We start from the raw sequence: 23,192 nt of genomic DNA, 5'->3' as shown, positions 1-23,192 counted from the left end.
CATTTTTCACACACACACAATCTCAACTGTGCACATTTTTGCAGAATGTCCTGACTTTTGCCTCATATTTTTGGTCTGTTTCTCATAAACGTGTGGTTTTCTGGCAAATCATAGAGGCCTGAAGTCAGAAAAATAGACATTTGAGTTTCAGACTTCATACCCTTCAGAAAATGTGTGTCCCACTATGGCTTTGTCCAGATTTCTTGTTCTAAGAGGTAGAGAGATATAACACACACACAAACACACACACACACTAAGAGCGATCGAGCAATCTCAACAAAGGAACAAAAATAGAGATGGATTTTAAATATTGCTCTTATAAACTTTTATATTTTTATATTTAGGATAATAACTATATATAAAACTTTATTTGATCTGTTATCTTCATTTTAGGGGTCAAATAGGTTTTGTGGCTCCTGATGAATTTTATTTGGTGGGAGAGGGGCCAAAATGGCTCATTTGATAGTGAAGGTTGCAGACCCCTGTCTTAAACCATTTAAAAAAACATTCCAAAGTCCCTCCTCTCTCATATAATAATTATGAGAAAAAAAAGCTAAATGATTTTATGTATTGCAAACTTCTTTAAATTATTAGTTATATATGTATGTGATCAGTGACTATGGTTATTTTCTTGTTTTAATTATTTTAATTGTATTATAGTCTCCAGTATTTTATGATGCATGTAGAATAGCTATTTATCATTGTAGGTGTCTTGCCTTGTGTAGTTTTCCATACGCATATGAAGTGTTTTATTTTGTCCTTAGTGTGCAAAAGCAATGTATTTCACTTCCAAACTTTATAATATTACAGTATTTGTGATTACTTGTTTTAATTAAGTCTCATGATTATTAAGGTTCATTTAAGCAAGGGGGGTTGTGCTATTTCACAAAACTAAGCAAGGCAGTGTTGAGATGAAACTGGTCTTTTCCTAGCCTTCCATGACTGATTAAACAATAAAGATTTTCCTGGGTTCACTTTTGGTGCTGTTCTTGCTATTGGTGGCATCCGTTGTTTCCACTTAGAAGACTAGCCATGATAGCTTGGTACTTGGCCTGGAAAGAAGTCTTCTATATGTACATGCAGTCTACATACACAGTGAGGAACCTAGTGTGGCAGACCATAGTAGCAAGTCCTTGTGTAGTCTGCATGAAAGGGAATTGTATGTGTAGGCCTTTTTGAGTTCAGTGCAGAAGTGTGAAACTCCAAATATGCCTGTTTGCCTCCCACTGGAGTTACCAGGTAAGGAAATTCTGATACAAGTTCCCATGCAAGGAAGAAAACACAGGCAGTGAGTGCATTATCCCCCCTCCCCCAAGCCAATGCCTACTGCATGCTTTCTCTCCCATGTTACTCATTCCAGTAGTGCTTTTAAACGCAGGAGGAGGCAAGGCAAGGTTTATGCTAACAGTGTCTCTGTGGCTGAAGCAACCATGGATTTCACAGATTATGCTGGCAGCTATGGACTGTCGCAGTACTTCCATTGCACTGCACCCTCATAACGCAGGGAATGGGGGGAGCAGTTCTTGCTGCACCAATGCATGGCAGTGCATGGATCATTTCAGCCTAGACCCCATCAGAAATAGTGTGCATGTCACAGGAGACTAGGAAGTCTCACCTAGCCATGTGGAAAAAATTCTCTTTAAAAGTGAAAAACAAACTCATAAAACAATAACATACGTCAAAGGTGAATGGCCAAATTCAACACAACAACCCAAACTACGTATACACGAGTGGTTCAGGTTGTTGGAACAAATTCTCACTATGGACTCTGAAAGTCAGTAGGACTCAGCAGCTGCTTCTCCACCCTGCCCCCCCCCCCATGACCCCCTTGAACTAGCTGATTAACAGAGTTGTTTCACAAAGCATTGGCACATCCCTCCAATAAAGTCGGGATCAGTCCATAGTTGTCAGCCAGCTCACCTTCTGTCCCCATAGACACACTGTCTTCTCCACATCGACTGTTAGGCTTTTCCTTTAGGAGTATTGTATCACAGCCACACCAAGCGATCTCCCTGAGATCTTAACCTTTGTTGGCGAAACGCTTCCTTTTCCTCTTCCGGGGCTGCTAACTCAGCTGCTGTGAAGTTCCTTTCCTATAAGACTTTCTCTTCGGTGGTTATCATTCCAACCAGGATTATCTCAGAACTGTAAGGCATGATATGTAAGAATATCATTAAGCCTTCTACAGTGACAGCGAGGCCATTAGGACCAGGCCATCCTTCATGCGCAAGGTGGTCTGGGACCTGATCTTGATACAAACCACTTATTTCCTTTCTTAGAACAATAAATGTGCTCAGGCAGCTAAGGTGTTATACTAAAAAGGTCAAAGACTTCATTCAATCATATTAGCTTTTTGTGTCTTTCATAACATGAAAACAGAGTGCCTTTGTTTCTTATGAACCCTGCCTAAGTGGCTGTTTGCTTTGACCATTATGGTAAAGCTCTAGAAGATCAAGTAAGGTAAAACTTCATTAGGGCATCTGCCACTATGGCAATCTTCTTCAAAAACATGTCAGCTGAAAGCATCTGTAAGGCAGTTACTTGGGCCAGACATTCACATGTACTATAAGCATTGCAGACTGCATATAAAGTGTAGAAGTAAGGCAGGCATTTCCACTGCAGTTGTCTGAGGTATACTGCAATGAACCTCTGTGTTCTGGTGTAAAGCTTTCCACTGGATAGCTAATGTAACTGTTTCAGTGCACTTCATGTGTATAACAAAAGATACTGCAACAGCGAGTCATAAGATAAAACAGTACAGCCATGTGAGTATGCTCACCATAACCATGGTTGTTCAAGTAACAGAATCAGTATTGTAGGAGGGATTCCCACTCACATTATCCCTGTTTCTTTTTTTCCCTAGAGGTTGGGTAGAAAAGTGCAACACATTTAGAGTATTCACTTGTTTTTTTTTTCCTTTTGACAAAAAAGCTGTTTTCTTCACCTTGTAGGGCACCCTTAATAGGCAACTGGAGTGTTTCTGTTGCCTTCTTTCTGATGAATTTGTATCTCCATAAGTGTGTATTTCTTGTTGACTATCTTTGGACAATATTAGCAGCTCTTACTGGAGTAAATACGTTGCTCAGTTTGTGATCACTGCTTTGCAAAAATCAACACCACTAAGCAGAGGCAAAGGCAGCACCCACCAATTGCAGGCTCCCTCTGAAGCTTGTCAAGCACAACAAACACTTGGCACTGTTAGAGGTAGCAGGTGAATAATTGTACAAGTAACCCAGGTATTAAAAACAAATGAACTTTAATGCGAAACCACACACTAAAACATAAATGCTTAACAGTATCACCGCGTTTTCGTTCTACACTTAGGATTTCTTCAGATAATGAGTTAACCTTCCACATGCCAAGTGTTTGTTTTGAAAAAAAATAACATATTTAGTGATCTTGTCCATTCCCCGCTTTTATGTCTTTAATATCTGAAAAGAATGGTCCAGGAAGATATGGCCCAAGTAGAGGGTCCTGTGGGACTCCACCTCTTAGGATAGACAGGTAAAATATTAACTGGAGTAATTGCAGCCTGTTGCTTAACCAGCATTTTATCAATTGTGTTCATAGGTAGGAAATAGGCTATCTGCCCAAGGGCATTTATAAGCATAGCTACAATGTGTTGGCTTTCGCCTCCCTTTTAAAATAGTTTCCTGGGCCTCTGTCTAGCAGGGCCACTGAAGTGATCCCAGGGGTAAATTTATGATTTCCCATCCACTCGTCAAGATTCCTCTTAAAGAGAGTCAGCGAGGGGCTCTGCCTAATATAAACTGGGATTTTATTCCAGAGCGAGGGAAGTCTCTGGGACAGGAATCTATCCCTCCAGCATGTCCTGTTTATTGTTGTGCTGAGGTTTAATTCACTGGAGCGTGGCTCTAAGAGATTTGGTTTTCTTGAGGTGGAGCATGTCCATTAATTCCAGGTTGGACATGGCCTTATACGTCAGGCAGAGATCACCTCTGAGCAGGCGGTAAGCAACCGAGTATAGCTGGAGTTTCTTTAGTCAAGCTGCATAGGGCATCTCTTTGAGGCCCATGATCCTCTTGGTGAGGTACTTCTGTGGTCTTTCCAGCTGTTGCAGGTGTCGAGTAAGGTACATACCAAATGGGGCATTGTACTCTATTATGGGCCTAATGAGTGAAGAGTAGAGGGGTACAGTGACCTCTCTTGATCAAGAGGTGTGAACCCTTTTGTGATTAGGTGGGCTACATAGAAGGAATTTCTAACCACTTTGGCAATGTGATTATCAAAGGAGAGGTTACTGTCTACCTGGGTCCCCAGATCCCTAATTACATTTGCCATACCTAGTGGATTGCCACCTATGTGGTAATTTATGGGCACTTTGTTTTTTCCAAAGGGGATGACTATGCATTTTTTGGCATTCAGCTTGAGGCCATGGTTTTGACACCAGGTATCTGTCTCTGTATGACCCTTCTGGAGGATGTCTGTGTCAGCCGGAGAGTTGATTATGGTCCCCAGTTTGCTGTCATCTGCGAACTTGGTCAGCCATAGTCCTCCCATGCTTGCCTGTACCTCAGAGAAGTATATGCCGAACAGGAGGGGTCCCAGGACCGAACCCTGTGGGACGCCACTTGTAACTGGTTTAGAGTCGGACATGGCACACGTAACTCTGACCATGTGTGTTCTATCCGTGAGCCAGTTGGCTACCCATCTCGTGACATAGGGGTTAATGTTCAAGCTGGTGAGCTTGTCTATGATGCCAGAGTGGGGAATGGTGTTGAAGGCCTTAGCGAGGTCCAGGTAGGCTGTGTGGACTACCTTCCCTTCATTTATGGCCTTGGTAACTGTTTCAAAGAAGTCAAACTAGGTTTAGGAGGCAGGATCTGCCTTTAACAAAGCCAAACTGGGCAGGGTCCAGTGTCTGGAGGTTCCCAATGTCTCTGTTTGTAAGTTCCATGATGATTCGCTCCATAGCTTTACAGACCAGGCTAGTTAGGCTTATAGTGCGATAGTTCCCAGGTTCTGTTGTGGCACCACCTATGTGGAGCGGGATGACTGCTGCTGTATGCCATCCTTTGGGTACATAACCTGTGGTAAGGCTAAGACTGAACAGTGAATTTAGGTGAGGGTTTAGTTCCTTTTGGAGCTCGTGTAAGATGCAGCCTGGGACACCATCCGGTCCCACTGATGCTGTGTTTTTAGCTTTGGAGAGGGCTGTTTTTACCTGCATGTCCGTGATGTCTGGGGCTCTGCATTCTTCTGGGATGGACATGGGCCCTTTTGGGGGTAAGGGGGGGGTGAAGTTTGCACTGAACTTGTCAGCCAGGATGTTGGCAATGTCAGTTGGTTCAGTGTTGCCACCTAAATTTTTGACGTAGCTAAAGAAGGCTTTGTGGTTATCTTTAGAGTCTTTGGCAATATTTCTTTTGAAACTGGCCTTGGATGATTTTATGAGGGATCGTAGTTTCTTGCTAATATTGATCAGTGATGCCTTTCCTTTTTGGGATTTTACACTATCATGTAGTAGTTTCCTCCTCCTGTTGTATAGCTTATTTATGGCCAGGGACCACCAGACTGGTTTCCTCTTTTTGGAGGAGTGAGTCTTGGTTTTACTTGGGATGGCTCGATCCATGCATCCCTGTAGATGCTCATAGAATGCACTTGTAAAGGATTCTGTGGTTTGGGTAGCATTATCTTTTAGCACGGGGGCTTTGAAACTTTACACCTCGGTCTTGAGAAGTGTGACGTTTGCTTTTGAAAAGTTTTTCACAGTGGTTTCCTTGACTGGGGTGGGGTCGGGATGTGGATGTCCAGTGTGATTAGTTTATGATCTGATCTCACCAGTGAGGGGTTTACCTCTGGTGTGGAACACTGATCCCCCATGTTGGTGATGGTCAGGTCCAGTATATTGTCACCTCTAGTGGGCGCAGTGACCAGCTGTTCCAGGGCGTTAGAGTTTATAAACTCTAGGAAGCATTGGGAAAAGGAGTTTGTACTAGAGTAATTCTCCCAGTCACTGTTTGGGTAGTTGAAATCTCCCAATATCATGGTGTTTGGTAGGACCTTTATGTTTTCCAGTGTTTTCAGGAATGCTGAGTTGGGGTCCTGAGACAAGGTAGGTGATCTGTAGCAGGCTACGATCTGAACAGCAGTTTTGCCCACTGTTAGTTGCACATGGATGGTCTCCATTGCCTCGTGCTGTGCTGCTATCCTGGAGGTGTGTGTATCCTTTATAAAAATGGATACACCCCCTCCTTTTGTATTTCGGTCCGGGTTCTGGGGCCAAAAGTTATGATATGTGTTGTAGCCTGGTAGTGCAGGGGTGCTCTCTGGAGCTTTGAACCAGGTTTCTGTTACTGCACAGATATCGATTTGCTCCATGCTAAGGAGTGCCTCGAGTGCGTGCATTTTGAGGTTTAGACTTCTGGCATTGAGTAGCATTACCCTCAGTTTTTGGTTTCTTGTGTTGTTTATGGAGGTGGGTTTGTCTTTTGAGCCTTGCCTAAAAAAGGCACTATGGGGGTGGCAAGAGCCTTGGCCAGTGTTCGAAAGCCTAAGGGCGACAGGTGCAAGCCATCTCTGGTGAAGCAGCGAGGCTTGTCGAGGATGTCGTCCCAGGCAGACAGGCACTGGATTCCCTTTGAATGACACCAATAGTTTAGCCAATTGTTAAGACTGATCATTTTTTCCTCGTACTGTAACATCATTCTTGGTGAGGGCAAGATGCTACTCAGAGTCAGGGTCATACCGGCCTGGGCTACATGATCAGAGAGCTGCTCTATGTTTCTTTTCATGTAGTCCAGGGAGGTACGTCTCAGATCGTTCACACCAACATGTACAATGACAGAGTCATATTTGTACTTGTTTTGGAGTTACCTGAGTGCTTGTATTATGTGGTGGATCCTGGCACCCGACAGGCAGCTCACAGTAACCTTCTCCTTGTTCAGTCTAGTGAGTGGGACGTCAGTGTGCCTGACTATGGAGTCACCTATTACTAGTGTATTGGGTGTGTTGTTGTGCCTTATGGGCTGTGGTTGCTTGGCACACTGGCTTTGTGAATATGTGATACAAGGATTTTGTTTGAGGGTGGAGGTTGGTTGGATGTCTGTTTTGGAGGTCTCTGCTGCTTAGGCAGATTTTTATTTAGAGCCTCCGAGTATGTTTTTGAGTATTTATGTGTGTTGTTTGCTGGTGCATGTATGACTGTTTTATGTGAGACTGGAAATGTGGTGCAAGTGTTTCCCTTCTCCTCTTGACTGGCTGTTCCAGCCTTGAGTTGAGAGAGCTTGGCCTCCAGTTTGGCTGTATAGTTGCATCTCTCATATACATTTGTGTTTGTTGGAAGGAGGAGGGGGTTGTCCATGTACATGAGGCAATTGTAACATTGCCTCAAGATTCCCAGATTCACTAGCTGGACTGGAGAGTATACCTGAAACTGCCCTTTGTACATGCCTGTATGGATAACTGAACTGTTTACTGATTTCCCGGTAGGGACGAAATAGTGAGCTTTGAACTATTGTATAGTAAACGGGGGGTGTTGTGTTAGCTTTTATTAGTGCTTACTGGGAGCTTGGGCCAAGTGCTGGGCTGTAAAAGGTTAGTTTGAGAGTTTGACTAGTTCTAAGGGAAAAATTGAAGAGCAGACTTCGTGGAGCCTGGAATAGTTTAACCCTAGCTAACCAGTGCTGCGCGGTGCGCAAAACCGCGCAAATGCGGGTTTTAAGGCAGGGAGATGAAAGAGATGGGAATTAGCCCAACACGTCGAATAAACAACAAGTTGCTGGGCTGTGACCACTCCTCCAGGGACAGATAGGTTGCTCAAAGCTCTCCACTCTCACTGGTTAACAGAGAAATTTACTCCTATCCAAGTAAGTATACGGGCAACACAGGAACTTATACCACAGTCTTGAATTCAGCAAAACCTGAAAACTGGACTAGACTAGCTTAGAAAAGGCGGGAAACAAGAATGTTTTTTTTTTCTTTTTGGCAGAGATACAATGAAAATTCACAGAAACACTTTAAATGCTTATATCAGGCTGGTGCACTTTAGTTTGTAGCCTACAACAGTTAAACAGCACAAAAAAACAACTTTAAATGACTTGTAAAGTGCTAACAGCAAAAAAACAGTTTTTAGTATGCAGCAAGGAATTCTTAAACTTCAGAGTTGCTAGAAAGTGCTTTTCGGCGAGCCTAGCAGTCACAGGAGAAAATGCAGAGAAAAACTATACTTAAATCTGTTGAAAGTCTCTCTTTTTCCCTCTGCTGCATGTAGTACTCTGCAGGACACCACGAGGAGCTTGGCTGAGTAGTATACAAACAAAAAACGCGCAAATGCGTGTTTTAAGGCAGGGAAATGAAAGAGAGAAGAATTAGCCCAAAACGGCCAATAAACAACAAGTTGCTGGGCTGTGACCACTCCTCCAGGGACAGATAGGCTGCTCAAAGCTCCCCACTCTCACTGGTGAACAGAGAAACTTCCTCCGATGCAAGTAAGGATATGGGCAACACAGGAACTTATACCACAGTCCTGAATTCAGCAAAACCTGAAAACTGGACTAGACTAGCTTAGAAAAGGTGGAAAACAAGAATTTTTTTTTTTTTGACAGAGATACAATGAAAATTCACAGAAACACTTTAAATGCTTATATCAGGCTAGCGCACTTTAGTTTGTAGCCTACAACAGTTAAACAGCACAAAAAATGACTTTAAATGACTTATAAAGTGCTAACAGCAAAAAACAGTTTTTAGTATGCAGCAAGGAGTTTTTAAAGCTTAGAGTTGCTAGAAATTGCTTTTCAGTGAGCCTAGCAGTCACAGGAGAAAATGCAGAGAAAAATGTACTTAAATCTGTTGAAAGTCTCTCTTTTTCTGCTCTGCTGCTTGTAGTACTCTGCAGGACACCATGAGGAGCTTGGCTGAGTAGTATACAAGCAAATAACCATGCAAATGCGTGTTTTAAGGCAGGGAGATGAAAGAGATAAGAATTAGCCCAAAACGGCCAATAAACAACAAGTTGCTAGGCTGTGACCACTCCTCCAGGGACAGATAGGCTGCTCAAAGCTCTCCACTCTCACTGGTGAACAGAGAAACTTCCTCCGATCCAAGTAAGGATATGGGCAACACAGGAACTTATACCACAGTCCTGAATACAGCAAAACCTGAAAAATGGACTAGACTAGCTTAGAAAAGGCAGGAAACAAGAATTTTTTTTGTTTTGTTTTTCTTTTTGGCAGAGATACAATGAAAATTCACAGAAACACTTTAAATGCTTATATCAGGTTAGCGCACTTTAGTGTGTAGCTTACAACAGTTAAACAGCACAAAAAAACGACTTTAAACAACTTATAAAGTGCTAACAGCAAAAAACAGTTTTTAGTATGCAGCAAGGAGTTTTTAAAGCTCGCTGCTTTGTTATGTACAAATTGGTATTTAAAGCTATTAATTTGTCAGGCATTCCTTTATGTGGGTTACTGCTGAATTCTTTTGTAAGGTGAGGATAAGCAGCGTACACTGTCAGTCCTACATGACCTCCTGTTCTTACCTCTTCAAAGCACGCCACAAGATTCAAAGGGCTAGATCTTCATGTAATTGGTTCATACTGTTCCATATATGACAGAAATAGGTCCCCCTATGCCATTGTGGATAACACTAGTGTTACCCATTTCATGAATGTACACATTATAATGCTCAGGCTGTTGATTCTAAAATTGTTTGGGTCAGATGCCACCATTCCTCCCCCCTTTGTGAATTAGTACCACTGCAGCTTGTAAATGCTAACATATTTAAAATGACCAATAGAGGTTTACTCAGTTTTTTTTTTCTTTGTAGAAAATGAGGTTTGTTGCCTTGTCCTTTTATATTTCAGGTTGTAATCTTACTTGTGTCAGCAGTTATCATTGCTGTAGTTATAAGGAATTGTCTTCCCCTTATCTTTATACTATTCTGAGGTATATCTTTGTTTAGTGTCACTGGCTAAACAGATCTGGTGTTGGAAAATGCAGTGTAGCAAGCAAAAGGGGGTGCTGTACTCCTGAGTGTGCTATTCTTTGCATGAGGTGTTTAACCAAAGTTCCCTCTGCCTGAGTTGATGATAGCTCAGGTGAATGCCAAGGATCCCATGACATTTACCAAAAAGAGTAGAGTAGGAATGGAGTCCCCTTAAAAATAGAAAGTGGCCTTTGACAGAATATGTCAGTTAGTAAAAAAAAACACCTATTTTTTTAAGTTTTCAGTCAGTTGCCCAAATTTCACCATTCTTCATCAAAAAAGGGATTTCTCTAATTCCTTAAAGTACAGCAACCTCAGATCATTATGTTTGTAGCAGCGGTAAAAGGAGTATTGGGTCACGCCCCCCCCAAAAAAACAACATATTTTTAAAGTCATTTCTTCATTGCCAATCCTTTTGATTGGTTTATTTATGTAATAATTTGATTACCAGGTAAGTAAGCTGGTGGTCTGACCCTTTTCAGTCAAGACCTGGGTACACAAGTGCAAAAAGAACCATGCAACACAAGCAGAAGAAGCACAATTAGGTACAATGTTCAATACAGTTGTGCAGTTTTTTCAAAACAAACATTATACAAATAGAGAGAGAGAATGCATTCCATAAACAAAGTTTTACTTTGGTAGAAGAAAAAGTTGATAGGTATAATATAGTTCCAGAGGTACAGTAATAAAGTAATACAAGAGAATGGCAGCTGTTGACGGTAAAATAATACTGTAGTGATACTATAAGACATGAGAGTTGTGGTTTAACCAGTGTCATGGAAGCAGGTGCACTTGGCATCCTTATTTAGGGATTCTTTCAGAGTTCTTTTTATTTTTTTTTTTTAAGGACTCTGTGGCTTCATTGTTTTAATTTCAGTTGTTAGGTTATTCCAGAGGGCTGGGTCTAATCTAAAGAATACTTTTCCAAGGTCACACAATAGGCAAATCACAGTGAAAAGATTCAGACCCTTTAACCTTGGAAGAGTAAGTAGCTTGTTATCAAATCAAAGGTTCGGTCCTCTCTACTAACTGCCAGACTGGTAATCCCAAACTGCCCTAGATCCATCATGAATGAGGAGATCCTTGTTACAAGATTGGATCAAATTGTAAAAAAATGTGAAAATAAGTAATACATCATTGAAAGAATGAAGACGCTGGAAAAAATGCGACTGGACATGGCAGAGGCAGGTAAGGGAGGGGTGTTCATATATGCACAAGGAATGTTTACACTGATGCAGGTCTCCTAGCTAATGCCAGCCCTAGTAACATACCTCTCAACCTCTTAGAGTCAGAAATCTGGACAAAGTCTGACAAAATGGGGGGGGACAAACACCCAAAAATAGGGACAGATTTTAAAAATTGCTCTTATAAACTTAGAAAGATGCTAGAGTAACAGTGTTTGTGTTAAGAAACATTTTCTGAAGGATTCATAGTCTGAAACTCAAATATAGGTCATTATTTAGTAAATTCAGTGGGCGGCTATGGTGTTGCAGAGGTCAGCATTGCCACCTCACAGAAAGAGGTCCTCCGGTTCAATCCTTGGCTGGGGTACCTTCTGTGTGGAGTCTGCATGTCCTCCCTGTGGTTGTGTGGGTTTCCTCTGGGTGCTCAGTTTCCTTCCACATCCCAAAGACATGCTGTAGGTGGATTGGACACTCTAAATTTGCCCTAGGCGTGAGTGTGTGAATGTGTGCACCTTCTGTGGAAGGTTGGGCGCCAGGCTGGCAACTCGACACCGTAAAACTCTACTGCCAACCATGAGCAGACAGGTGATCCACTGTGGTGACCCCTAACCAGGAAAAGCCGAAAGAAGAAGAAAATTTAGTAAATTCAGTCCTCAGTGATTTGACAGAAAACCACAAATTTTATGAAGAACAGACCAAAAATATGAGGACAAATCTGGACGTTCTGCAAAAATCTGGAAGTTGAGAGGTATGCCTAGCAATGTCTACATTTAGTGGCATCCACTTCTGTCTCATTTGCTCCTCACTTTTCAGATTTCCTTTGTTAGTCTTATGCTGATGGGCTTTCCCCACTCCATTCTGAATTAATTATGATCACATTGAGACCACAGAGTTAAAGTCTTCCCATTTGAAATGGAGCAGTATGATAAACTGTCTTCTGTTAGCTTCCTTCTATCTGTTCATCTGAAGAGCTTTACTGGTGTATCCTAGGTAGTGTGGATAATGCTTTATATTGGCCAAGGTATCCTCAATGTTTCCTCCAAGAAGTGCATAAATGCATATGTTGCTTAAAAGAATAATGAATTTTGAACAATGCCTTCACTGGAACCACCACTGAAGGATGCATTTCCTGTTGTCTGGACATGCAAAGATTCCAGCTCTTCCTTCATAAAAAAGTGAATCAGTACTACAGGACTACGTCTGTCTTTCATGGTAATTTGGAAAAAATTGCATTGAATTCCTTTGCACTTTATTCTTTCGGTGGCACAGCACAATACAAATCTAAGAAATCTCACCATTTGTTTGCTACCATTCCTCTTTCTTGGTATACCATAAGCCAGATGTTTGACAAGAGAACATGTTCTAGGTTTTCCTATGGCCTCTTGACAACTGATTTGATTTTTCCTTTTCTCCAAGCTTCTGCAGTCTCAGAAGTAGTACATTTGTATATTTAAAGACTGAAGGAGTGGGGACAGAACTCCATATTAGGGCATACATAGGGCATAGCCCCCTATAAAGCCAATGTCATTGTTTAGTGGGTTGTTTAGTGATGCAAGTTTGTGCCTGTTTTGTCACTCTTTTTATTTAGTAGTTGATTTAGTTGCAGCAGTTTGAGGATGAGAGGTATATTGTTTTATCATTATCATTATGTACCTGATATTGCTGCCACATTGGAGATGATATTACTTGGCCCACACATTACATGCAGCATTTAGTTTTTATCTAATTTATTCATTTATTAACAGGGCAAGTAAAGTGGTCTTTCTCTGACTGTTTCCAACCGTGACCAAGGCCACAAGAAAAACGATAAATGCTATATATGTTGATGGTTTAGAGATGGCTATCAGCCTGCATTTGTTTGGAATGAGGGAGGAAAACGTTTTTTTTTTTTTTTTTTTTTGGTGGTGCTTTGGACACTGGAGACACTCTACCTTGATGATCTAAGGCAAAGGATGATTTATGTTTCCCTGTCGGGCAGAGTATTGTTTAGACATAATGCCTAGCAGCTTTTTAAGGACCCCCAATAATGTACTAAGACCCTGCACTATTGAACATGACATGCTAGTACTCAATTTCTATGATAGCCACAGTTTAATCCAATAAGTAACTACATCACCAAAGTAAAGCCTTCATATAGTAGGTCACAGTTACAGACCCTGTTCTGGACATTAATAATTCTTTGTGTAGTGTTTCAACTTTGCATCCCCCCTCAGCAGTACTTGACTGTAAAGGACTATGTTCAAGGTCCTTTGGTGACAAAGCTGGAAGCTGTTTCTTCGTATTCATAAACGTGTGACAGAGTATTAACGAGCACTGTTAGCTGCATCATATGGTTTGGGCACTCTTGAAACAGATCAGGCCTTTCTTTTCAGTTTCTCTGTGGAAAGACCACCTGATCTTTTCAGATTTAGAAGCTTATGCTGTATACATCTCCAGAATGGAGCTTTTGAGCATGTGTTTTTGCAGTAGGAAGTTCTTTGGTTGCCTTTTTATATTTCTCATTCCCAGTAATACATGGTCCTCTGGCCATTTGCTAACACAAGTGCTTTCAGTCCTCATGTAACATACTTTGCATTGCAGTTAAACACCTGAAAGCATCACTTTCAGGGGCAAATATTTAGTAATAGTACCCATTTGTTAATCAGGTAAGCCCACTGGGAATACAATCTCTTTTCAGGGACAACCCAGGAGCAACATCTAGTTAAGTGACTTGCTGAAGCTGACAAAGTAGACATATGTAGGCTGATGGAATCAAACCTTGTACCGGAGGAATTACAGCTCGCGGCCTTAACCCCCTGTATCAACTGTATTTGATTTTAGTTATTTTACACAAGTAAATTATATCTGAGTAGGTGCTGTACCTGGATAACAATCACAGACATAACACTGCACCAGTAGCACACTACCAGCTTCTTAAGCATGTTTCGTATGTACAATGTGGCTAAGGAGTGGCCAGTGACTGTATATGCACTATTTCCTGCTCTGATGAGTTCAGATTTGTTTTTTTGGATGATGTATCCCTTCCCAAATAAACAGATCTTGGGGAAAGGAACTGTCTTTGAGTTGTTATTAGCAGTTTTTTTTTTTTAAGAAATACCTTGCATGGAACTCGCCTGTTAATTTACAAGACTGCAAACCATAGATTTCTAGAACTGGGATATACTTATTTCAAAACTTTTTATTTTTCATTGAAAAAGTGCCATAATAACTTTTTTTTTTTTGCATTTGTCTTTACAGACCTTGAATAAGAACAACCTGATTCCAGATGAAAGGACCAATTTTTATTCTCCTTTGCAACAGACAAATGTGTACACGACAACATATTATCCAAGTACTGTGAACAAATATGATTACAGACCTGAGCCCTCTCCTGGGCGGACCTTCCCTTCTAGCTGAAACCTTAGTAGAGAAAAATGAAAACAAAAATTCTGGAGCATTTTAGAGAACATATCAAACTTGTGGACCAATATCTGGCCCCGATCCAACATTGCATCATTGTACATTATTTTACCTTGGTTCCAGAAGTGAACATTGTTCATAGAAACAGTGAATCAATATCATGGATGCAGAACCCATCAATAAGCTATACAATGCTGGCTGGTTTGTGCATTTCCAGCTCTCTTGCTGTGTGCAGAGTTTGCAGAGACTATGGGAAGACTATAACCACAGCATGATGTAGAAAAGCCATGAATTCTTTGGACATTCTGGTAGTTCTGCTGAATAAGAAACTGTAAACATTTTGGCTTACTGTTACATTGTAGCACAGTGATATAATTCTTGGATTTCATACCTTTCAGTTTATCAAAAGCTGACATATTTCAAGTAAGCTGCTACATTAAGTAATAGAAGAACTTGCATTTTCTCAGAAGACATGAAGGACTATGACATGCCAAGACATCAAAGTGCTATTTTGTTTTCCGTGGGAGGGGGGAGGTTATTAGCATTTCATTGAATTACTTTTACATTACTTAGTTTCTCTAGTACATGCACCCAGTGTGGACTGTTAAGAACTGCTGTTTTGTTAGTAGTCAAAAAACTTCTGATTAAGCAGATACGGGCATGACTTTCGGGCTGCTGCTGCACAGTTTTGTGTGCAGATTAAAACATTTTGAGCATGCTCATATATAGGAATACTGTGCCTAAAACCCTATGGTAGTTGTTTATGACATGAGACTGTGTATGAAATGATGTAGTATGTAGCACTTGCAACATCCCTGACTTGACTTATGTCATTTGGACGGCTTTGAACTTCATCATTCAAAAGATAGTTAACTTTATTAAGGTCTCTGTTGTGTGGAGTATGACTTGATCCCAGTTTCTGATGCTGTGGAGAACATCAGATATTTTAGCCTGTAAGTAGTTTTCATTCTTGGTATGCATTCAGCATGCTGAATGAAGATAGACTATTGTTAATGCTCAGCTCAGTAAATACTACTGTGGATAAAATCCATGCACTACTCTGTACTGGTACGCTTTGGCATTATTGCAGTATTGAGCAAGGATTATTAGATTTGCATTCCCTAGCCATTCGGTATCAGTTGCCTTTCCCTTGAGTTGTTATGCGTGAGAATGATGCCATGATCTTTTATTAGCTTCATATGGTACTTTAAAGAAAAGCATAATTTCTGCAAATAATGGAGTGTTTCTTATCATTATTCACTTGACTGTTTTACTGAAGTATTCAGAATCAGTGGTTGGAACTCAGAATGTCATTTAAATAAGTTAAATTCTATGTATTGTTTTCCTTTGCATTGCAGACCAGTGCTTAAAAGTATGTGAACCATGTGATATAATATGCATATCAGGTTATGCTTTGGTTAACTATGCAGACCTTTTGAAAGAAAATACCACATGGCAAAAACTGGAATAATGCTGAATTGCTATCCATTTAACATTAATTTCTTTGCAATTTTATTATTTTACTACTATTTTATGTTTATTTAAACCCTGCTGAAGACATAACTGAATACATGCAGAAACAAAGATATTATATATAGTATACAGAACGACATTACAACCAAGTGCATTCACTTTTGAAGTTGTTGTCACTTCAGATGAGCTGGTATCACAGAGGTCCATTTTTATCAACAAATCCTTTTTGCAAACTGTTACATGACTATTTTTTTTCACATTGTCATTTAGTATTATACATAATGTCAAGAATACACAAACTATGTGCATAGACCGTGGGGCTCCTAAAGATTTAGGGTCACATTACTTGCAAGGTAAATTGAGTTTACACCACTGGACTCAACATGCATACTGATTCATAAGTTCCTTAGTTAACAAAAAACTCTTTATCTCAACCTGTTTTTATTGTAGTTTCAGTAACAACAGTGTCTTCTTTAATGTGGTTACTTGAATGAAGGATCCCTAGCACCAGAGGCCAAGAGCAATGCTGACATTTACATTTAATGTGTTTGCATTTTAGTCACTGGTATATTTGAAGGGGTATTACATCTACTATGGATCCATTTAACGTGTGCAAACAGCTGTAATATGTATATACCGCTTGCACATTATGGCTGCTGTAGGTGTCTGTACCGTTGTAGTAGTCTTCATATATTGTTTTACAGGTGGAGATTAGGCTGATGTGCAGTAGTTTTGCTTGTAATTTACATGCATCGTTCAGTGTTACTTAGAAAACTCTAAAATAGTTATTAGCATTTCAGTATCATGTTTTTCTGTGCAGAAAGCTGCTAACCTAGTAAGTTTGGGTTTCTTAGCAGGCACCTGTGGAACAGGGGAGTACATTGTGTGCTACTGGGTCACTAGTATTTCCTGGAAGGAAGTTTGATTTTGGTATGTGAAGGGTGGCCACAGGGAGTGATATAGATCAAGGAATTCTGATTTGTTACAAATAACAGGCTGAACATGAATGCAGTGCCACATGTGAGTTTATAATGCACTGGAGGCCAATCTGCTTGTTGGCACTTATAAGTGAGAGCAAGAAAATCTCAAGCAAAATGACTTTGTACTGCAGTGATATGGTGGTAGGAGACACACCACCCTGAATTTTGGTGCTATAGCCTTTAGTAGTAGTAAGACAACAGAGTTAGAAGCCAGTAGCACAGACTGCCACTCCTCCATTTTGTGGATTGTATCTGTGAGGGGGGATAGCTGTGTGCTGAATTGCTAGTGTGAGAATCATGAAAGCTGGCTGCATGCCGTTTACCGCTCTCGAATTTTTTTTTTTAAATAACTGTCCAATCAGTCTCTGTGGCCATCAACCTTTACTATTACTGGCTTCTCTTCTCTCCTGCCCTCAGCTGCTCATTTTGGTGAGTTGCAGACATAACTCACAGCAACACTTGTCAGTGTGAGCAGCCTTTTGGTCAGAACCAAGTCAGAGTCTCCAATGCCTCAGCAAATTAACAGCAACTGGTGGAAGAGGAAGGAGAGTTAGTTAAATGGCTTTTATAGGATGAGTGATGCTAGTAACACCTGAAGATGAAGATAAATGAGCAATTGGACGGTATGTCATCTGCATCGTAATGTTATTATCAGGTAAAAATTTGACAAAATGCATCAGATACCAAACTACAAGCTGTGTAATCAGGAATTCCAAGCAAACTGACAAACAGATCATGCACAGCTGTGCACGATTAAAACAAAGAGAATAAAGTAATAAATCAATTAAATAGTATAATAAAAATGAATGTGTTCCACTTCAAGCACAGCCTCCTCTGAGTTTGTCATGTCTTGTCCACTTTATTATAATTCAGTACAGAGATTTTCTTTTATTTAGTAAAATGAAAAGAAATGTGCTTCTCTTTCAGCACATCCTCATCCCAATCCACATTCAACTTCCCTGGACTTGTGTGGTAGGAGATCTCCATTGGGAGATTATAGGCACTAGTAAATGCTACTAAACAATATATATGACTGATAAGCTCATCACTTCAGCCTTTCTCTTCCCTTAAGCACTTCATTAACTATTTCAGTTTATCCCTACATGTGTCTTTGTTCAAGCCCAAATCAGGTATTTCAAAAACTCTGCTCTTAGCTGTGCCTGGAAGCAAGGCAGCCACTAGTAGGGTTTGCATTTTATTTCAGTTATGCCTCCAGACTTCTAGGTCATTTTACAGCCTACTCTCATCAAAACTGGATGGACCTTAGAACTAGAAGTTATTGTATGTTGCTAATTATCATATGCTGTCTTCACATCTAGTGAGTACAAAAAATGAAAAATACATTTTTAATGAAGTTAGCTTAATTTCCAGACCTTCCCAGAATCCCACCATAATGAAACCTCTCCTCCTTTCGTTATTAGCTAGTCAGCTTTCATTCCTAAAAATGAAAAGAGGTACTAGGTCCAAGAAAGGTGAACACTAACTTGTTAGTCACACAAAATTTATACATATAACTTGTCCAAAAATGTTAACTAGATTGCTTAAATGGTATCCATTACATCGTTAATCTGTAATCAAGGCTTGACAGACTTGTGACCTAAATAATACACAAGTTTTTTTTCCAGTAGTTAATTAACACATACTTTAATGTTACCGGTACAGGAATCAGAAGAGTGATGTTCTACAGAAGTAACAAAAGAATTAAACTCGTTGGTACGAAACAAGTGATGCCCTGTCATTCACAGCAGAAAAAGAAGTACTTCATGTTCAAATCAGGTCATACATCCAGAATTCCTTGCAAAAAAACTAAGAATTTCAAAACTGACGTGGTCAATTTTAAATTAAAGAACTGCTGTGGAAGCCATTAGACATCAGGCAGTTTTAAGTTTGGGTATTCAACACAATTACCTAAACAGGAGTAATTTTCCACCATGTTTTCATTGAAAAGTATATTAAAGCAGCTGCAATGCAAATATGTTAATTTTCACCTCCACACTGATGCTTTGTCAGCCAGAACAATAGCAGAAGGATAGAATAAAGCTTCAGATATGTAAGTAGGTGGTGTTTTGGAGGCTACTTAGTTTTTTTTTTTAAATGATTTCCCTTCAAATGTATACATTTCTGCTATACAAGATGCTGGGATGGTGTCATTCGTTTCACTTCTCAGTGATGGACTACATTTATTCTATTAAGTTAATCCTCATTTCCTGTCATTTGTATCAAACAGGACCCTCTGGTTTAGGCCCTTTGTTGTATTTAGCTGACATCTGTAGTATGAACTGAATGTTCTTCCCACTGAGTTGTTTCAGTTGTTGACTATAAATCCAATTTTATTTGCATAAAATCATAAGGTTAGAACTTAGGATTCAAAATATGCAATAGAACGGAAGAAAAATAACTGTTCTGAGCAGGTGATGTGTTAAAAGTACAACTATTGTGAAACGGGATTGAATGGGGATGTCTTTTGCCGTCTGCAATATTTACAGTAATTTGTATTTTCTATAGTCAGTATACTACACAATTTGTTGGTTTTCCCTAACAAAACCACTCTAATATAGAATTACATCAGGCATGCAATAATTTGTATTATTCACTGGAATGCTTTCACCTGTTATTTAAATACATTGCACTGTAGTAGAAAGGTAAAATCCATTATATCTCACAAACGAGAAAAGTATATTATTGAGCTATCAAAAACAACCTCACCAAGGATTGTAATCACTGCTGAGAGGTGAAACAAATCTTGTTTAAACCATCTCCTTCTCAACTAAAACACGCTATTGATTTAAACAAATATTTTCTCTTACTAGACAGCCCTCCAGATCAAACAAATAGCATAATTACATCTCCTGCCAAAGATGTCCAAGGAAGTTGTACCAGGAAAATGTTCTTTTGAAGATGTGCTCTTCATCTGTTCTAGGCACTAAAGAAAGCATCACACTGCACTTTAGTGCCTCATGCTAGTGCTGTGACCCCAAAAATTGCAGCAGATTCATAGATGAAAAAGTCAGATCCATGCGTACACTGAAACATACCTTTTGTAATGGTGGTGTTCTAAAAAGATATTTCTGTTTGTAAAAAGAATACCACTAACAGCAATACATCATGGCAGGTTTGTGGGTGTTTCATATATTTATCCAGGTCTAGTTTGGTAACTTAGGCTACACTCTCATGATGTATCAGTACTTCTCCCTAAGGGTTGAGTACTGTTTCCTCGCAATTACTGACATTGAAACAAGAAAGTCAGCAGCCCAAATCATTAGCTTTTGCAGAAACTACAAAAACAATCAGCTGCGACTTCACCTGCATCCACATGACTCTGTATATATACACTAAACTCAGTAACCTCAGGTAAAAGGGGAACTTTCTTTCCCCCAAAGTTCAGCAGCCTTGGGCTTAATATTGACTTAAGCAGCAGAGAAGAGAGACATGATGTTTTGAGACCCCCCTGTGCAGAACTTGAACAAGTTTTCTCAACAAAGGGATGGATTCCTCATATGAATTACCCACACCATGGCCATGGTATAATACCATATTAGAAGATTCCCATACAGCATTTTTAGAGGTTTCCAACCTAGAGGGCACCTGGTACATTTGAACAATTTAGTCATAAGTGCTTGATGGTGATGTCACACTTCAAATATGGAGCATGACCAATAAGTTGGAAGGTCTCATTTTTTTATCTGTGTGCAGCTTGACTGCAGAATGCTAGGGTGTACAGTGATAAGTTCTACCATTACAGTTTCACTTCATTTGTATGTAAACAGCTGACGTTAGTGTGGCTTACATAGTGTGTAACTTTAGCTGAAACCTGTCATGAGTCTGGGTTGGGTAAATGTAGTGAGTGTACTGCAGACTAAAGGAAGCTAATATCTTGTTGTTGGTTTTGTATATTGCCTTAAACTGAGATATAGAGTGATGCCATTTTAAATGCTCATATATGTAAAGATAAAGCGTTTGACAGAGGCTGTCTTCTAACCAGATTCCTTCTTGATTTCTAACTTTTTTTGATCTCATATGTATATGTGTTGCAAGACCGTTACTAGTAGTTTATGTTCAAATTGGCAGACTGGAGTTTGGTCATGTAAAATATTTATGTTACAGTTCTACTCAGTTTTTCTTCAGGTGTTACACCAAAATTACCTATGTACAAATGTTCACTGAAAATTATATCCTGTCATGCAAGCAAATACTTTTAGAAGACATAGTTGTTCTGGATGTACATAAGCTTTAGTCCTTCTTACCCAAGTAATCACATTTTCAGAATTCGAAATGTAAATGTGTAAAGTGTAGCTAACATTGTTTTAAATGCCTTATTAATAGACGATGCAAAGGAGGCTAGATAAGTTATGTAAATGACAATATAGACTTGAATGGAGTCCACTACATACAAGACAACAAGCATCTTGTAGTTGTTTGTTCTGGTTCCTTTTTTTATCAGTGGCATGTAGTCAGTTTAGAAGATAAGGTTGTCTTGTTTTGAGAAAGAAAGCAAGCATAAATATTTCTACTGTGGCATTTGATAAGAATAAGAAGCTAGTGATATAAGTAAACTGTTTTCAGATGCATCCATCCCATACGGTTAAGGCTCGTCTTCTTTCTGAGGTTAGATAGAATTCCAGGTTTGTAGATGGTCCTCCTCCTACTGTTGCTAACTTCCTGATCTGGATAACCATACAGATGTGTTGCTTTCATTGGCACCAGCTTTTATCTTTGAACCACTGAATCTATGCAGATATTTTTGTATGTGCAAAGTCACCAATATTAGTCATTCCTGATGAAGATGTCCTTATGCCACAAGTTTACTTTAAAAGCTTATAAAATGCAAGTAAATGCAAGCTTGCAGGAGAACTCTACTTCCTGGCACTTGTTTTCAGAGCATTTTTAGAAAAGTAAACGTTCCATAAACATTTCTCCATGGTGGTGGATATCTCTTGATGTTTATTACTAAACACTGGCTTTAAGATGTGTATATAGTTTCTGAATAGTGGGGGTCAGTTATACATAAAGGAACACCCTAGAATTTAAACCAAGCAGCTAAGGTGCACAACTTGTAAATGATACCTACAATTTATACTTTAGGGGGAGAAAGAGGAAAACACTTGCTGGCCTACATATCTTAGAGCACCGCAGCATCTGAGGAAACCATCTATTTAAAGAAACTGGAAGGCAGAGATGCTGTCATATGCACTGACTTAAAAGTATTTGCAATCACATTTGGTTAAGATTTTTTAATGGGGTATTGTTACATTTTGAAGTTATTGACTGTGGCATGTTGTGACCTTGTGGTGCAAAAGTTGATGCTAACGAGTTTCTGATCTTTACTCCTGCTTGCACATGTCACTAGTTAAAGCTCAGAAGGGGGTAATAAAAAATGGACTCAGAACGTAAAGAAAGACTAGTGTAATACATAAGCCTTGCATCAGTCAACTAATCCAGTATTCACACCTCACTGCTTCTGACCAGCTGTAGCATGTGAGGAAGCTCAACTATGGGAAGTAGCGGGCAATGTACTCAAAACAGCAGTGCCTGGCATAAGAAGTCTCTGTTTACACAATGGCAGCTTTGTACTCTGGAAAAATGGCTAAGTATTTCCAAGTGGAAGAGTGTTTATAATGTATACTGGATTTCCACTGATAACTGCAGTTATAATATGCACCTGATGTACATAAACATAAGCCATAAGAAAAATAAGTAGGCTGTTTTGCTTTTAACTAGCATTAGACTTCAGTGGTTCCTATTTTTGGAAGTGACATGAGATACTACTTAAATGGAATCTGGCCAAAGTATTCATTTAAGAAATATCATGTGACTATCAAGGTGTACTCGAGTAGATATAAAACAGACACTTGGTTAGCTTCAAAAAGAGCAAAGGTATGTTAGCTGTCGAGGTATTAGTGGACTCCATTGTGAGGGCGTAGCACCTTTCCTATGCAATGACTTGATAGTATGTCACCTAGAGTGTAATCACTGCCTTTAGACACTGTGAATTTTTTTGGTACTCTGTATTTTTGTATACTGTACTATGTAAAAATAATACAGAAATAAAACAAACACCATCATTCTAATGGCCTTCCAGAATTCTTATTTTAGCAGCAGAAATACAAAAATCTTTTGAAGACAGTATTAATGTAATTTATATTTCTGATTTATGTGTTCTCTGTTCACTGCACAAAGGAACATTTCATGCATCGCACACATTATTTTA

At 39.6% G+C, this 23,192-nt stretch overlaps 1 protein-coding gene across 3 annotated transcripts in view; it reads left to right on the top strand.

The window, feature by feature from the left end:
- Positions 1–23,052, top strand: part of SEMA5B (semaphorin 5B) — a 3,270,261-nt gene extending 3,247,209 nt beyond the window's left edge. For all 3 annotated transcript variants that reach the window (XM_044062778.1, XM_044062776.1, XM_044062777.1), the window contains one exon: positions 14,370–23,052. In XM_044062778.1, coding sequence (XP_043918713.1) covers positions 14,370–14,528 — 159 coding nt within the window. In that variant the 3' untranslated portion in view covers positions 14,529–23,052. The remainder of the gene's footprint in view (positions 1–14,369) is intronic.
- Positions 23,053–23,192: the final 140 nt, after the last annotated feature.

Source organism: Protopterus annectens, chromosome 2.part1 (genome assembly GCF_019279795.1).
Source record: "Protopterus annectens isolate FY-2018-M chromosome 2.part1, PAN1.0, whole genome shotgun sequence".
In the NCBI taxonomy this organism is placed as follows: Eukaryota; Metazoa; Chordata; order Ceratodontiformes; family Protopteridae; genus Protopterus; species Protopterus annectens.
Note: the sequence above shows the minus strand (reverse complement) of the source record. Positions and strands in the feature narration are given on the sequence as shown.